The sequence below is a fragment of the Aythya marila genome (assembly GCF_965140915.1).
Source record: "Aythya marila genome assembly, chromosome: 19".
Lineage (NCBI taxonomy): Eukaryota > Metazoa > Chordata > Aves > Anseriformes > Anatidae > Aythya > Aythya marila.
Window position 1 is genome coordinate 5,197,394 of NC_139060.1, and position 18,126 is coordinate 5,215,519.

At 45.6% G+C, this 18,126-nt stretch overlaps 2 protein-coding genes across 2 annotated transcripts in view; both read right to left on the reverse strand.

Moving 5' to 3' along the window:
* Positions 1-7,767, reverse strand: part of CDK5RAP2 (CDK5 regulatory subunit associated protein 2) — a 79,287-nt gene extending 71,520 nt beyond the window's left edge. The window contains 9 exon segments of the mRNA XM_082775421.1: positions 178-254; positions 951-1,061; positions 5,500-5,567; positions 7,252-7,313; positions 7,482-7,550; positions 7,552-7,628; positions 7,630-7,698; positions 7,701-7,745; positions 7,747-7,767. Coding sequence (XP_082631547.1) covers positions 178-254; positions 951-1,061; positions 5,500-5,567; positions 7,252-7,313; positions 7,482-7,550; positions 7,552-7,628; positions 7,630-7,698; positions 7,701-7,745; positions 7,747-7,752 — 584 coding nt within the window. The 5' untranslated portion in view covers positions 7,753-7,767.
* Positions 7,768-10,486: 2,719 nt separating this feature from the next.
* Positions 10,487-18,126, reverse strand: part of MEGF9 (multiple EGF like domains 9) — a 42,098-nt gene continuing 34,458 nt past the window's right edge. The window contains exon 6 of the mRNA XM_082775517.1: positions 10,487-14,879. Within this exon, the coding sequence (XP_082631643.1) occupies positions 14,425-14,879 (455 nt within the window). The 3' untranslated portion in view covers positions 10,487-14,424. The remainder of the gene's footprint in view (positions 14,880-18,126) is intronic.

Sequence of the window (18,126 nt, forward strand, 5' to 3'; positions counted from 1 at the left end):
TGTATAAGAATTCACATGTATAGCTCCAATAATGTGTGAAGCAATTTCCACATAAATTCCCCTAAAGCGCTCCTTTGGGATCATCTTATTCTTAAAGTATCAGCAAAAAGCATGCAAATAGGAACCAGATCTTGGAAGTCTTAATTAACAGGCACTAGGAAATACACTGGTACTTACGAGGCCTTGATGAGCAGTTTTTCTCTCTCCTGCAGATCTCGCTTCAGACTTTCTATCTCAACTTTCAGCTCAATGTTCTAGAACATAAGAATGAAAGTAAAGTATCTGCAGACAGTTCAGAGGTCACCATACACAAAAATTAGTGGCACTGTATAGGTATCTTTGTTATAATGGGGAGTGGTGCAGACCAACCTGGGAGTTTCTAAGACTTACAAGCCTTCTTTGTTTTGTTTTTCTCCCCTTATCTGTGAGCTATATTTCCCTTGTGATTTTCTTTTCCAATTTTTGAGGTTTTTAATAATCTTAAAATTATTTAATTTCAGCCCAGGAAAACATTGTATAGATAACTACTTGGCTCACAAGCCGACATACTTTTCAATACATGAGTATTTACAAGAAGGACACTGGTGTAGAAGAGCAGGACAGAAGACCAACTAGCAGTATTCAGTTGAAACCACGACCTAGATAAACACCTATGCATTTAACTACTATGACAACCATCAAGAGAGACTTCAGTCTCCATCCTATTACAGGAAAGAAACCTAATGCTATTGCATTACCAAAATTACTTCTTTTCCCTTGTAGACTGGAAGTAAAGTGCTTTGCACTTGTAAACCTGAAATAATGATGCCAGATGTAACACTAGACTCAAATTCTTCTTCAAACTTAAAAAAAAAAAAGGACTTTTTTCTAGAAGCTCACATAAAGCAGGTAACTTTCCCATTAAACAATCTCTTCAAAAAGAGATGTAATTCTATACTTCAAACACATACAATTTTGTATATTTCTTCAGTGGGACCATCAAACTTCTGCTGCATTCGCATTTCCAGGAAGTAGATACGAAGTTTCAGGTTGAAGTTCTCTTTTTTCAGATCAGTGATTTGCTGTGAAATAGGAAAATTGGCAAATTATATCATGCATTTCAAACCAAGGAAAGCAAACAGTGAAAGCTGCTACCATTTGTTTGTTGGTTTTTTTTGTTTTGTTTTGTTTTTTTACTCTCTGATGTGCTAGACAATGCCACAGATCAGAATTTGACCGACTGGACAGTTAGATGTGCATGTGTGCATACATATGCTTATTTTTAGCCCTGCAACAGTCTGAGACTAGCACTGAAACAACAACTATAAACCAGCATTGTTTAAAACACGCACGTAATACCATGTCAGCATGCTGCTGCACGGTGCTTTTTAGAATATTCCTTCTCTAAGTAATAAAACATTTCCATCTTCACACAAAAAGAAACCAAGAGATTTTTTTTAATCATCTTAAAATAAAAAACTAATTATTTTTTCTTCAAGTTCTATTTTATAGAAGATACATTAAAACAGAAGTATTTCCTCAGCTAAAGCTTAGGATGGCAGTGTTATTTATGGGAGGAAAAGCCACAGGCACACAAGGCAGGAGAGCCAAATCAACCACCGATAAAATCTTTATCCAATCGCATATTTCATAGCACAATTCTTTGGGAAAAAAAACTGCTTCATACATAAGTCCTCCAGGACTTAGGATTTTTGAACCAGCAGAAGCAGTAACATAGCTGATGGTTTCATTAAAAAGAGTCTCCCTCTGAAAGTTTTTAAGAGATCAAGCATAAAACATTAAGTCAAATAAGACTTGTGCCCCCGTCAGATGCTCTCAGCAAAAGGAAATCTAATATGATACAGAGCTACTAATAAAATATTTATGTAAGCTTTTCCAGAAGAGTGGAGTACCACTTGTAAAAATTACTAGCAATACAATTTTTAAAATACTTGGCTCGTGAAAGCCTAGAAAGATTATTTTCTGTAGCTGCACTCTGAACTCGCGCTCACAAACAATTCCTCAGCTTAATAATCTCTGCCCAGCAAGATGCCTCTTCATTATTCACACAAGTAAATATCACGCAAGCAACTAACATACAGAGGAGCACACAAACTATTGGGGCCCATGCACACATCCTGAAGAAGGCTGTCTTCAAAAGCAACAGCAGCGTTCAAAGATATCCTAGAATGATTTGGGTTGGAAGGGACCTTTTAGTTTAAAGCCATTGCCCTCCCATCCTACCACCGCACCCCTGAGGAGTCCCCCCAGCTGTCCTGCAACCCCCTTTAGGCACCAGAAGGCTGCTGTAAGGTCTCCCCAGAGCCCTCTCTTCTCCAGGCTGAACAACCCCAGCTCTCTCAGCTCAGGAGAGGTGCTCCAACCTCTGATCACCTCTGTGGCCTCCTCTGGGCTCACTCTAACATTTCCACATCCTTTGTGTGCTGGGGGCCCAGAGCTGAACGCAGTGCTCATATTTAACTCATTGCAGTTCCAACTGGATGACCACAGACAGCAGCGAGCATGAACTCGAAGTGCACAAGCTGTAACCGCTTCCAGCACGGCACACCTCATGAGGATCATGAGGCTCCTTGAGTAACTGCAGCAACTGTCCTGGAGCCTTCAGATGGATGTAAGCACTGCAACAACAGAACTTTGTGCTTTGCTTCAAGTCACAGAGCACGATGATCTCAGTGCTGCTCAAAATCAAAATCTTTATTTTGAACAAAGGAATTTAACGATTTATTAAGTGCAGCAAGAGTTGTGTGTGTCTGAGCTTTGCCCCAACAGGCTCAGCATTGTGTGCAACAAGTGAGAGCAGACCTCACAGCCTTTTTTTTTTTTTTCAGCCCTCAGGGGATCAGTCCTAACAGTTGGTCTGTGTCTGTTCATTCAGAAAAGCCCAAAGGCTTTGAAACTGTATCACTTGAACTTCTGGTCTTCACACATTCAACAGGGTTCTGAGTTTAAAAGAAAAATAATTTCAGAACTTGGCCTTCCTTAATTTTACTTCCATCTATTTCAGAGGCAACAGAAATAAACCAAAGAGCTTAAGTGCACAGTTTCCAAAAGGCAAGCAGAACACGATGCAAACATAAGCCAGTAAGAGCAATAAATAAATGTTATCTCTGACATTCAGTTTCTTAGAGCAAAGTTAATTCAGGCAGACTACAATTAAAAAGTTATAGCTTAATAAAAGACAGCTTGCTCATATTTTACACACCAAAGGAATTTTAATGGCAATGCTCTCAACTTCTGCATTTAAGGACCCGGGCTTAATTCTTTTATGCATTTTGATTTCTGTGTTTAAAGAATAAAAGAGAAGCAGGAGAGACTTCATGAAAACATAGGACAACGCAATACAGTCTACACAGAAAATTACACGCCACAGACACCATGGCAGCAAATATCACTTCCCTAGCTCAATTTAGATCCTTTCCAAATCTACACAGAACCACTTGTATGCAGAGCAGCATCTGTCAGCAGAAGCTGTGGTTTCACAGCACACAGCCAACAGAAACCATTTTGCAAGACAGCAAACTCGAAGTGGCTTGGACAAGACAAAAAAAAGCAACCACATACTGCTAAGTTCCCTAACGTGATACCAATCATCCTTTCTACTCATGAACACCTAATAACAAGGTCCTCAATTAATATCTTTCATTTTGCCCATATAATCATATTTCCAATTTCAAGTGTTTCCTCCTTTTCCATATTGCAAGAAAGCAGAACACGTTACAAATACCAATAAACCTACACCTTTAGGATAATCTACCTCAGTATGTTATCCAGGTCTAAATGTAAAAGGAACCTCTCCTACATGGATCCATCCTTAACCCATTCAAGGGCCATGACATCCATCCCAGACTCTCTGAGTTGCAAGGCAAGGAGCCCAATCTTTTCATTATTTCTTTTCTGTGTCCTGTGCAGATAACATAGCACCGGATACCAGTAACTTCATGTGTGTGTGCACCTTTAAAGTGCCAATTAAGATTTCTTTTAAAGCAGGATAAGAACAGGATTATAATGTCAGTCCAAAAGCACATCTAACAGCTTCTAGATGCTTGGTAAAAATTAAGAGGACCACAGAAGTAAGCAATGCCTTTCTCAAGCTTAGCCTTCCAGCTACCAGCAACCTCAAAAACAGAAGTTCCAGAAATTCCGGTTGTGTTTAATTGCCTTTAATGGATTCTTCTGCTATTACTTTAATGGATTTTTGAGCTTCATTGTACTGTTGGCAACCACAAAGCCTCTGAGTTCTACAGCTGGGGTCCATATGTACCAGGAAGTCAGATCTGTGGAGAGACCCCTTCTTTTCCACATCAGCATAGAAGCTCAGACTGAAATAGCTCATCTCTAGCATACCTCAACAACATAGAACATGGACCAGAGATCAAAGGTTTTCTGCCAGTTCCTAAAGGAAAACAGAACTCCATCACACAGAACCAACAACAGGTTTTCCTCACTTCTACAACTTTTTCTCCCTGTGAAAATGGACATTGCAGAGAGTAAACAGCTTGCAGAATGCATTCTAAACTGAGGTCTTTCACAAAACATTTTAAGCACGTACCAATGCCAAAGCAGCATTTCTACCCCAAACAACAAATGAAAATAAAAGGGAAAGTGAAATAGAGACAGTAAGAAACATCCCTCACTGAGGCTTCCCAAAACAAGCTTTAAGTTCTAAACAAAGAACATTGCTCTTCTTTCAAAGGGATAGAAGAAGGCAACAAAAATAGAAAGAGTTTAGAAGAAAAGCTCATTTAAAACTTAGCAATGCTATATAAGGTAACAGAAGTTATAGAACCACATTGAAAACTGCACTCAATCACTTCCTGAAGATAGCAAGCCACAAATCATAAACCAATCATAAGAACTTGAGTTAAACAATTTTTTTTCTTTTAACAGAAGCATTGTCCTGCAACACTGCTATAACCAGCCATCATTCAGCAGTTGTAAACAATTCACTTATTACTTAAATGGCTTATTCAGTGGAAACAACCAATGCAGTTAATACATTAAAAAAAAATTATCCAACATCGTGCTTTGTATTCCAGTAAGCACCAAAATCAGTTCTGCCTACAGAATTGTCACCGTGACACCAGATCTTCACAACAAAAGCATTTCAAACACACTTATACATAAGCACAAAAAGTAAAAGGTATTGCACAGCTGTCAGTGAATTAAAATACTAAGTCCTATACTGGTATAAACAAAGACCAGGTCGATGCTTTCTTGAAATACAAGAAATCAACCGCAGGTTCGCAAACCACATTCTTATGTTTCCGGTGATTACACGTAGTTTTGAGCAGATGTTGCCAGCTTTTGTTTCACAACCTAAGAGCAGCAGCTGGCTAGTCTCAATGACAAAATTTTGCCCCTGTTTTTAAAAGCAGAGAGAGGAAATTTCAAAGCACAGGTAGTTATGATCAGACCTGTAACAGATCTGCCTTGAACGACATGAACAAAGAACTCGATCCGTAACTCCGGCACTGAGCCTTATATTAAAAGTCTGCTTACGTTTTCATAGTCCTTCATGGTCCGAGCTCTAGTTGGTGAGATCGTATCTTCTGCCACATCCGGTAACCCTAGACGTTTGAGAAAACAGAATAAGCTCAGGCAGAGGAATCTAAGCTAGGTTTCAATTTGGAAACGGCAAAGTGTTAGTATTACCACATTGTTAATATCTACGCTTCTTTCTGAAGGAAGTCCCAACATCCCCCAGTTAAATCATGAACTACACTGAAGTTAAGCATCCGAAAGGGACTTTTAAAGACAAGTCCTGGGAGCAACTGCAAGGGACCGATATTAGAAATGAAGTCCTGTTAAGCTACCAGAAAACAATTCAAATCTCACAGTATCTTGCAGGTCACAGAAGAGACCTCCACCTTAGACTCAGGGAAACAATGGACAGGAGATGTGTGCAGCATCTCCATTTCTAAAACGTAAAGCCTTCTGAATGCATATGTACTTGAACTTCTGCTGCACACGTGTTCTGCAACAACTGCATTTAACAGTGCTATGTAACTGTTTCCATTTAAAGTGCCTGTGAACGAGATTATATACAACACATAGCACTTACGGCACCTCAAATATCAAGAAGTTGATGCCCCAGACTGACTCTCACAAGAATTAAAATATTTCATTAAAACACCTCCAAAATTCTTATGCAACCATGTAGATCTGTCTTTAGAAAATCCCAAAGAATATCAGGAAATTGTTTTTAAATCTTGACATTGCAACTAATATCACAAAACAGCATTCCCAGAGCACATGCAGAACACAGTCATGTTGTCTTGCATCACTACTATGCCCCTGATATTTGCTTGCTTTTGTTAGTGAGCGGGTCTTCCTGGTAAGTTTGTCTCAGTTTCTATTAACTACTTGTTCTATACAATGAAGTCAGCCAAGTTACATCACTGGATGCATGCACGAATACAGAGAAATCAAAACCATATGCTTCAAATTTACAGAAGAGAACAAAGAACGGCTAACTTGACAAAGAGTAGGTTTCAAAATAATACCATTCAGCCATTTTATTTCAAAGTAAGCGCTTCAAGCTATTGTCTGCCAGCCTGAAGGACAATGAACATAATTACATACTCATCAAATAGAAAAATATATTGAATTACAGCTTCTGTTCAGCAGAAGCCACCTGGATAGGAAGGGCTCTTTAACGCAAGAGATGAAACATAAGGGTTGAATCTATCCCAGGCATTCGGACAGCAAATTAATGAAACAGAGCTGAAGTAAAACTGGAAAACTTAATGACAGACAGCAGGCAGTTTCCCTGAGGATATGAAATGGGAATATTAAAGCTTTGCGAGGCAGCCCAAGCCTTCTCAATACGGGATGCCGAGCATCCCACAAGGCTCACGGCCGTAACCTGGCCACAGACAGTTCGCTGGGCAGCAGCAGCCAGCGGCTTTTTACACTAAAGAGACCCCCCAACAAGAAGCCACACAACTTAAACCCCTTTTCTGCCTTTTTACCCTCAGGAAGGGGTTTATTAGGGCCGGCGCAGACTCGAGCTGCGCGGTGCTGACCCCGGGGCTCTCGTTAAGATGCAGGACACCCGGCAGACAGCACCCAAAGCCGCTCCTCAGGCACCGATTTTCTCCTTAAACCCCCGACGGTGACACCGGGGGCTGCGGAAGGCACCGCGGGGACACCCCCAACCCCCCGGGGCTGCCTCAGGGGCTCGGTGCCCGCCGTGCCCCGGGACCCCCCCTCGGTCCCAAGCCGCCCCCCGGGCTTTTCCCTCGTCCTTACCTCGGCTGCCGGCCGGGCCGAGCTGCGGGTCCCCGCGGGAGATGTCGGGCAGCTGGGAGGCGCTGCGAGGGGAGAGGACATCGCTGAGGGGAGGCGAGAAAAGGGGGACCCCCAGACCCCCGCCATAGGGAGGAGAAGGGGGAGAGTGGGGGGCAATGAGGGGGGGGGGGGGGGGGGGCAGCAGGCCCGGCGCCTCAGCCCGGAGCCCGCCGGGGGTCCCAGCCGCCTACCTGTCCTCAAACGCCACCGGCAGCGTCGGGTCTGTCCCCGGCAGCGAGTCCATGGCGCCGCCGGCCGCAGCCGCGGCTCCTTTGTGCGCCGCTTTGGCGGCTTCGCTGGAATTCAAACGGCCGCAACCGCTTCCGCCATCTTTGTGTCGGCAGGGGGTGAAGCCGCTGAAGGCGCCGCGGAGGAGAGCCAAGGGAGGGCACGGTAGAAACTAAAGGGGAGCCGCCATGTTTGGTGAGGGCGCCGGCTGGAGGTGGGCGGGCAGGGCGCCATGTTGGGTGAGGGCAGAGCGGGGCGGGGGCTGTGGAGTCTGCCAGCCGGGCCGCAGAGGCCAAGCGCCATCTTGAGTGAGGGAAGCAGCCGGGACAGCGAGCCGCCATCTTTTTTAAAGCAAGGCCGAGAGCTGCTCGGCTGCCATCTTTACTCAGGGCACAGCGGAGCGTTCCTAGGGGAATGGAGGCTGCAGCCGCCGCCATCTTTGCTGAGGGCAGCCCGGGCTCCCCTCACGGGGCTGTGCCTCACGCAGCTCCCTCCGAACCCTTTGGATCGCGGGAACAATTATAATAACCCTGCCTTTTCTAGAAGTAGCAATTAATATGTATTAGCCTAGAAGCATAAAAATCAGCCGCCTGATGTAACATGTGTGCGTCTTGGTGGAGCGGAGGCTCCTGGCGCACCCAGCGCTGTTTGCTTACCTCTATTCGTTTAATAAATTGTAAAACTTTGATTGCGATCCTATTTGGGACTCATTTATTACACTGGCCATGAAACAGGCCGACACGTGGCCGTGGGCCATGGCCATTTTATGGATTTGTTAATTGCAAATTGTCGCGGTGCCCCGTTACCTTCATTTTCTTGGTGTACCTGCCCACGGCTCCTCAGTACAAAGAGAAGTTGTAAGCCTAAAAAATGCCCTGGGGCTGTGGGAGCCGGCATGGCGCTGTGGGTTGCACCCCCTGGATGCGTGTGGTCACGGTGGGCTTCCCAGCCCTGCTCCTGTCTCAATCTGATGTGCACAAGCGTGTGGTGGAGCAGCTGTCGGTGCCCCAGACAGCAAGGAGGTGCCAGGCTCTGCTTAGCACACTAAGCTCTTAATCTCATCTCCTTTCCAGTTGGACGTGCCTGATGCTTCGCATTTTGGGCTCTGAGGGCCCTAAGAGATGCTCAGTCCCTTCAACGTCCCCACAGCACGAGAGACATTTGTCATTTGTCACCTCAGGTGACTGGCTCCCCGTTGCAGCGCCCTCACCTCCTGCCCAGCTGAAGTCGTTTGCAAAATCAGCTCTGCCATATGGCAGCGGGATCCGGGCAGCACATCCGCAGTGTGGCTCCTTGTGCTTACAAAGCAGACCTCCATAAAATGAGTGCAGGCTGCTCACTGGGAGGATACCGGTGTGCTGTTGGTTATTGTAAGGTATCACATATTTGATGCGTGCAATGAGATCAGCATCCATCAGCCACAAATACAGTAATAACCATTCCGTGCTTGTGTGCTGGTGCAGCACCTCTGTGCCTGCAGAGCCGTGGTGCGTGTGCCAGCATACCTTTTGAAAGGAAATCAGATTCCTTTTACTACCTCCTTGTTACCACCTCCTGCAATGGTTGTCTGTTGGACAAAGTCATACAGATATCCAGCTTCCCTGGGTCACCGCCCAATGTTTGAAAATCAGCAACATTAAGGCGCTGTGAGGGGCGTGCAGGGTAAATGTGTTGTTTAGAAGCAGTTAACAACTTGCCTCCTGGTAATCTGCTTAATGTTATTTAACCCTATCATAGTTAGCAATACATTTGGAGAGAATATGGAAAATCCTTGTATCAACAAATCATGCTGGAATGGCGCTTTCTTAGTTTACAAAGCAGCCTGAGATCCTTAATGCTTCAGAAACAAAGTGCTAAAGGGAGTCTAGGAAAAAAATACTTAGGGAGTGTGCAATGGTATGGGTATGGATCTTGTCGACAACAAAGTCCAAGGGGGCACTATGACAGCCAGCTGCTCCGAGCACTGTGGCTGAAGCCTGACAGTGGCGCTAGGAGGACAGATGTCACCATCAGCTGAGCCTGGGGCCTGTTCTCAAGTCCCAACACCGGGGACTTAGCTCAGCATTCAGTTATATTCAGTCCTGTTACAGTTCAGAACAAAATTCCTCCTCAGCTAAGTCACGCAGAATCAAAATGTTCTGCTAATGCAAATCAGGTTTCAATAAACTCCCTGAAATTTCACCAGTGTGGCCCTTGCTTTTATAGCTCTGGCTCGGTTAAGCATTTGAATGAATGCATAGTTCTTAAGTGCTCACTTAATTAACACCCACTTACCTCCAAGTTCTTTGCCTAATAGGAGTCAGAGTTAGATATAACATTCAGCAGGCAAAGCTAGCCTTTAGCATTCATATCTGCATCTAATAAGAAAATTTCTTAACATTGAAAAGTGAGGAAGAAATGCAAGTTTTTCATAGCTCCTTTTGCAGACATTACCAAAACCATGTTCAAAACTAAATCCACGGCTGTGGATTTCAGAGCATCTGAAGAACATCAATTGTCTTTGGAAGATCCATTGTGGTCATGAAGAAATATATGACATAATATCCTCTTCCAACTTCTAGCTTTGCTCTATCAGTTTCATTTTTAATGACTGCATAGATCTCTGACAAAATATGTCTATGTGAATATTACACACAATAATGGGGAAATACGTGTTGACTGCCCGGCTACCAAACATTTTAATGAAAGCTGAAAGCTGGAATTGTTAACAAACAGACACAAGAGATCATAGGGTTCATTTTTTAGAGGGATTATCTGACACAGCGTTAGCTGTACTAATGAATATCTGATGTTAAAAAACATTTTTAGGCCACGGTTCTCATCTCACATACAGAGGTATAATGAAGGAATAATTCTCTCGGAACGAATGTCATTACTGGGATGAGATCAGATTCAATCCCGTAGGTTTCAATCCAGCTCTGACTGCTATCCATGGAAGGACTCCTGCTGAACTCTAATGAACAAAAAACAAATGCAGAAATCCAAGTGGCATAGATACAAATTATATACATTTATTTTTATTCATTTTAAATAACATTCTTCTGTATAAATTCTGACATATATTCAAATCATACACTTTTTTCATTTTAGAAATGCATTTGTAAGCATAGCATATGCTTAGGAGACGCCTTATTTGGATGTATAGTAAGACTGATGGGTTTCAGTTGGGAGCAAGTACAACTTTAAGGCCCATATTTTTCTTATTTTATTCCATCCCTCTGACACACAAAGAGCAGAATCCTGGGGGAGCTCATTTTCAAACTTCACTTTAAAGAGAAACATATTTTTAGGATCCAATCTTATATCTTTTATTTAAAGGAGACTGTGCGAACTTTCTGCCACATTTACATAGCGTGTAACATTTCGGAAAGAGGCGCTGAACAGCAGCGGTTAACTGGCCCAGGATATCTGGAGGATGCTGAATACATCCCCTCCACTTTCACAAATGGCTTCCAACGCGCTAAGTTTGCTCAGCCTGGTCCAAGGGAATTATCATTCCAAGGGATGACAGCTCCTGACAGCTCCCCAGGGCTAGTGCTCCATGCAGTTATTTCTAGCTACAGTGGTTTGGAAGATTTAAGATCATCTGCTCGCGTTAACCCAATCATACTTTCAGATGTCTGTTGCACTCTGTGCTTACCAAATGCTCTCCTAAGTTGTGAGCCAGCCAGGCTGCCTCATGCCTTTGACACATCATTGCTTTTTGCCCTTTAACCACTCCATTATATCCTCTTGCCTTTAGTTATTTGACTGTGGAGCTGAACTCACCCCATCCAGACCAGGTCCACAGGGACCACACAGCCCCGAGGATCATGTGTGGAGAGCTGGCTTCCCACCCACACCCACCTCATCGTACCTTCTCTACGCTCTACAGCTCCTGTACCATCCCTTCAAGGGCCTTTTTCCACAACACCACGCCACTGCAGCCAGACAGCACCACAGCCAGGTAAAAGATGAAAGCTCGGGGTGTCTGTATTGCCACGCCAGCCCTAGAAGTCCAACCCAAGCTGCCGGGAGATGTAACCAGCTCGGCTTCACCCGAGCACCATTCACCAGATGTCTCAGCCCCTGCCGTGCCCAGGGGCTGGCTGCACAACTGCGAGGCAGCAAGGATCTGATCTCAGATCAAAGTCGACACGAAGCTGTTTGTTCTTCCCTGCTGAGGCATCGATCTCCCCTTACAAATGTCGTTCCCCTAAACCGGAGGTCTGGCTGGCTGGAGACGGCAGCTTTTTTCCTGCTCACTCATCCTGCCATTTGACGAGCAGTGTCCCAGTGCCACATCCTAAAGCAGCCTACAGCTTTACCAAAGAGGTGCTTTGAGGTGAAGAGGTGCTTTGTGGCACCTACTAAAATGGTTTGGAAACGTTGGAGTGAACAGCCTGTCCTTCACTTTGCCTGCTCGCATTAGCCCCAGAAGCTAACAGTTCCCAAACTCCCTTTCCCCACCCTATGAAGTGACCAAGTGCAAGCCTATCACAAAACGAGCACTGCCAAACAATTCCGATTTTGGGGAAATCCTCTCTTTTGCCGCCACTCTGCTCTTTAAAAGCTGGGTGAGTAACTCGGGGATTAGCAATATGCAGATTTTCTCCTCCATTCCTCCCATTTTATACCTAAAAGTTGGATTGCTCTGAGTGACTTCAGCCCGATTTATCACCAAAACTACAGGACCTCACCCAGGCCCCCAGCAGGCAGCAGGAGCTTTTCCATGTTTGCCTGTAAGCAATACCTCGTTGTGCTCTCACCATTTCCCTTGGCCATCCTCGGCTACTTTCCTTCTTTGCTCTGCCTCATCTTTAAATCAGGCAGCAACTTTCTGAGGCAGAAATGACGTCTTTGTGCCCGTATTTAAAGCGCCTATTCCCCCCACACCCCCCAAAAAAGTCTCCAATAACAAGAAAAGGCTCCATGCAGAAATAAATAATCACCACCATTCTTCCTACCATTTCTCACACGGAGAAATATTCCCTCTTGCCCAGCTCTGAGGATGCGTCAGTCAGCTCCTGCTGACCTTGAGCAGGTACTTCTTCATTCCTCCTCAGCACCAAGCGCCTGCAAAGCACCCACACGCACAGCAACGCAGCTTTCCTTCTGAGGCTGGCCACGAGTTTGGTGAAATAGGAGTTTCACGCCCTGCTTCGGTGTAATGGGGTTGGTTTTTGGGGGGCTGACCTGGTGGCTCCCCGGCACAGGCACAGTGCCGGCCCTGAGGCACAGGCGCCACGGGTGGCAGTGATCTCCCTGTGCTGTGCTGCCTGTTTGCTGTTCTCCTTCTGCTGCTCCCCCCAAAAATTAGGGGAATCTCTAAAACCTATAGTCCCCTATAGGTTTTTTGGCAGCTGATTCCCCACCGCCTTGTGCTACGTGACGTTCCTGAAAGCACCCATGCACCGCCAGCTGGAAGTGCAGATCACCTCGTGCGAGCTCTGCAGCTGAAAACCACTTCCACCCAAATCCAGGAGATTTTTGCCTTCAAGAGAGGCCACGAGGCTGCGCCCAGCCCTTCCCAGCACCGTGTAGGCACAGGAGGGATGGCAGCGAGATCCTGACGTGATGAGCAGCCGCACAGGAAAAGCTCAGCCATTGAGACCAGGCTCTCAATGCATCCACGACGGTGTATTTGCAGCTCGTATAAAGATTTAAAAGCAGTAACAAAATGGTACATGGGACTGCTGGACACCCGTCAGGCCCTACTCGTGGTGTCGCTGGCTGTTTATATCTAAAGGAACAGGGAAATGTGACAGATGCAAGTAGAGAGCACTCACATTTGCTCTAGAAAAGAAAGTTCTTGGATGACACGCTAGAAGAAAAGCTTTAAGCGGGGGGTGTTTGCCAGAGTCCCAGCTCCAACAATATTGCCATCTAATTTACAGTATTTTAAACAATCCTCAGGGTTTGTTTTTCTTTTCAAACAATGCCACTAACTGCTGTACAATTAAAATCTAGATGATAAAATATGACGGAGGAATAGGGGAGGCTGGGGAGGGGGTCCATGGTTTTGTTGTTGGGTTTTTTTGGTTGGTTGTCTTTTTTACAAATAATTACAAATACAATTCCAAGAAGATATATTACATTTTATATACAGAACACGCCATTTCTATCAGGGTAAGGTATCAAGCCTAGCTTTTATTTTTACACAGCAACCCTGAGATGTCTTGTCATCTTCCCTTGCACGGAAACTATACAAGTTCATTAACTTCTTCTAGAAAAAAAAGCGGATTGCTATGTTTTAATAGCATCATCACCCTGTATAAATACTCAGAAAGGGAAAAGCTTACTCTCCTCCCTAACTCCAATATTTTTGTGATACTTTTTCCTGTTTCCCAGCTTAGTGGGAACAGACAATGGTGACTTTTGTTCAGTTGTGCAACTCACTCCTCTACTTGCCTCTTGGTAGTACAGTGAACAACCATTTCCCTTTTTTTTTTGTCCTCCTTTTCAAACAAATTCATATCAGGAACTAAGATGAAGCCTTCACAAAGGTCTGTTTCCTGAAAATCCACTGTTAATTCATAAGCTACTTTTCAAGCTAAAGGATGCAGGCGTAAGTGTTAGGTTGGCTGGAAATACAGTAGCTTCTGATTAATCCCGGGGTATGGCTTTTGCCACCCCATCACCTCTTCATAAATAACACATTTTAAGATCAGCATAATCAAGTCTTTAACAGCAGTGAACTCAGTGGGTCTTTACGGAGAACAAGACACCGAACGCAACTCACCATATTACCCAAAAATCGGATGTACTACACCTTTTTTCTGTTCACCTGCAAGCTACAGCATGCCCAGCATACGAGTATCCGAAGAGCAAATTCCTCTGCATGGAGCCTCGGCACGGATCCTGACACCCCTCCAACAAGCCCTGTAACTTCTTCAAGCCAACTTCAGAACAGGATTGCTTCTTCTTCTAAGCCTTGTAATTGTGCATGGGAGTCGTCAGCGTTAGCTGTCCGTTCGGTGCCACTTCATTCCCGTCGTCTTCCAGCAGCCCCGAAACATCGGCGTTGGGGATGCTGTCGTGGTAGCTGCTAAAACTGATGTTGTCCTCTTTGAGTTCAATGGTCCAAAAAGGAGCGTTCAGTTTTCTGTTTTGATACTCACGGTACATGTAGACGGCACCCACAAAGCCCATTAGCAGGACCACAACAATGATGATAACTGTCAAAATAATTATGTTAAACTGGGTCCAAGAAACATCTGCAAAAGCAGAGGTGCTGTTGTCAGAGGAACTTATAGGAAATAAAGTCTGGATAGTTGTTGGTGCCAATGTGCTGTTTATCACTGCAGTTGGGAATGAGGTTGCCTTGCTAGCGTTTGGAGCAGAAGTTGTAAACTCTGTTGCTTCTGGGCCAAGAGTGGCTTCTACAAAACAAAAGAAAAGACAAAGTGAACAATAAAAACATGATAAGATGGAATCAAACACATGCCTTTATAGAACGGTTTTTATGTCAATCAAGTCCACACTGTTAAAGCTGGATTTTTTTTTTTTTCAAAATAACTCACAAACAAAGTTGGCCAGGGATTTTTAAAATAATTCTGTGTGCTAAGTGCTCGCTGACTGCAGAGACCCCATTCAATCTGGTGGTGGCTGGCTGTTCACTACCCGAACATGGGTGAGTATGTGCACTAGCCAAGACTGAGTGTTAGATACATGAGCTCGTGGTGATAGCAAGCCACCTGGTCCAGCTCACACTCAGTACATGAAAACGGGGCTCCACCGAGCTCAGCAGGAGTTTGGACTTTGTGTCTAAGGACGGCAGAGTTCCACTCACTGTCTGCATGGGCTGTGCAACCAGGCTGGCAGGGTGCTGTGAGCCCAGGAGCACGCACCCCTCACAGCACACTACGTGTAGGATTTGTGGTAGCAGTATGGGATTCTTTCTGCCTCACCTGGACGAGAAGGTCAGAAGTGAAAATAATGAAGCTCAGTATTCCGCTGCCACAGTGTTTTGCACCAGGTTTCAGTATTTACACTGTAGAATGTAAAATCCCAGTCCTGCTTTTGAATGAAGCCATACAGAAACTTCACAGAATCCCCCAGCTGGCATAACCAGGGCCAGAAGGCAGCTGAATCAGCAAAAAGAACCTTCCAGAAACTGAAACTTCAACCAACCAAAACATACTCTATACCTACTGTTCCACAGGACTCTGCACTCTCTTTCCCATCTCCTTCATTCCTCCTTCTGCTGTCAGAAATGCAGCATCATCTTAAACCCACTTGCAGCTGCAGGAGTTCCCGCTGATGGTGCCATGCGGCATGGAGCCAGCCCTCCTGCAAAGCACGCCTACAAATGATGCCTGAAGAGGGGACTCACTTCCGAAGGACCAACTGTGCACAAAGCTGCATCTCAGTGGCAACAGGAGCTGTGAATATGGAGCACATCTCCTGCCATGGGCCCTCGAGAGAGCTCCCAAGGGTTAAATTTGGGCTGCCAGGTTCCCAGAAACTCCTCTGGAGGAGGCATCGTCCTTCTGCTCTGAGTCCCTCCCTGCGGCAGCTTCTCCCTTCCCTGCAGGTGCTGTGTGAGGTTGATAAGGATGCTGGCTGCCAGAAGGCATTTCTCTATGGGATAATGGGCAGAATGCAGCAGCAGGAAGCAACGTGACAGGAGCAAGAGGCTCCAGGACACGGCTCTGGGAGAAGGGCACGAGGAATTCAGTCATCCTTTCCAAATTCCTTCACCAACACTTAATTCTTGGCAAATCCGGCCAGCAGCTATAATTAGAAAAAAGACAGAACCGACACAATGGCTGATTCACCAGCAAGGAAACGGGACTTTTTTGGGCTTCATTTGTGAGTCAGCATCAGCTAGGCGCTGGCGAGGGGGACAGGGGTGAAAACATTTCCTGGCACTGACGGTAACATCACGGGTAAAACAGTGCCGCGCTCTGACGGCCGGCCGCGGCTCTGGGCCGATCCAAGGGCGCCTGTTTCCGCTCCCCAGGGCCGTGCCAGCCCTCCAGATGTCCTGAGCCCGCTCCTTGAGAGCAGCAGCTGCTCACTCAACGGGCTGCTTTGGCAGCTTTGTTGGCAGCGCCGCATCCAGCTGCTCCGTTCGACTGCAGCCTCTGCAAAGCTGCTGCTGCCTCGTGCCATGAGCGAGCTGCTCAAGGCAGCGGTGCTGTGTGGGGCAGCACGGTGCTGGGCTGTGCCACGATGCTGCCTGCTCAGTCTCACCCTTGGGGCAGGGATGCCTCACTCCTCGGAATCAAAACTCCTCACTTGGGTCATCCCAAACATTTGTTGGATGTTGTCCCAATCAGCCTTGAAAGCATCAAAACCATGGTCAGACTTGAGAGGGGTCCCTGTGGAAACGGGAGGCTGGTTTTAGGTTTGCCCAGGCTGGCCAAAACATCCCATCGTACCAACCATGGCTGCTTCACTGAACCCGACAATTTTACTCTGCCTATCTGGAGAGAATTTCACTCGAGAAGTTACTTGAAACCGGGCCACTCAAATGCGCTAGTGCTTTATGAAAATCGCATCCTAAAACTAGGTAATGCACAAGCACCTTTTCTGAGACAATGAAAGACACTGTCAGCCTTCTTAACTGCGTAATAAAAAGAGAATAAAACAGGTGTCAGGGAAACAGGAAGGCTGGATGAACACAGGTCCCAGTCCCTTTGAAAGGGAAGGGGAAGGTCTTTACCCACATCAGGAACCGACCGTAACGATGCCACTAAAATAAAACAAAGAGTGCAAACTGCAAGTGTACAAGCAAAATCATCCACATGGATTTTAATGGAGCAAGGTCATGTCGTTCTTTGCACAGAGTCAGAGCTGTGCAGAGGGAGATAATGGATGACCCGACGCAAAGCTGCCACTTCCAGCCTGTAACTGTGAAGTTACAGCTAATGAGCATTCAACTTTTTTGTATTGATCATCTCCCCGCAGAGAGGGCTCTGTGATTGCACCTCCTGAGAGCAGCATGGGAGTGGAAACCACATTAGCTCCTAATGGAAGATCTGAATTAAATCTCTGTTGGTGACAAGGATGAATTTGGGCCCAGACACTTTCCTGAACTCTGGGCTCTCTTATCTAATGCGTAAGAGCACCGGTAGCGTCTCTATGCATGGAGCTGGAGATCCACCCTGTGGAAAAACTTCCGAATAACCACTGAAGTGGCAACATAAGAATTATTTTCTCTCATTTTACTCTGAGTTTTACTATGCAGTAGTCTCTCTAAGTTCCAGAGCTAGCTTGCACCGCTACATGCAGTGTCTTGGATGTGGACTGAAAACTGATGGAAGACCCCAGAGCAGCTCCCTGTAAGTGCTGTGTCACTCTGGGTCTCACCTCTCAGCTTCAGCTTCCCCGCGTAGAAAGTAACAAGAAGAATATCTAAACTTGTTCTGCATGGCACGGCATCAGAGGTGGCAAAAGTTATTATGAAGAGGTCCCTTTGCAGGGAAGTGGACAGTGCTGGGAATGGACCCGTCCATCTGGACAATTCAGCGGGCACTCAGAGATCCAACACATCATGCAATGGAAATCTGAAAACCTACATTTAAAGAAATCACGAACAGATTTCTCCCCAGCAAACTGTCCTGACCTGTGAAAGAAACTGTCTGTCGAGGTATTTGCAGAATGCCAGGGGCAAGCAGCATG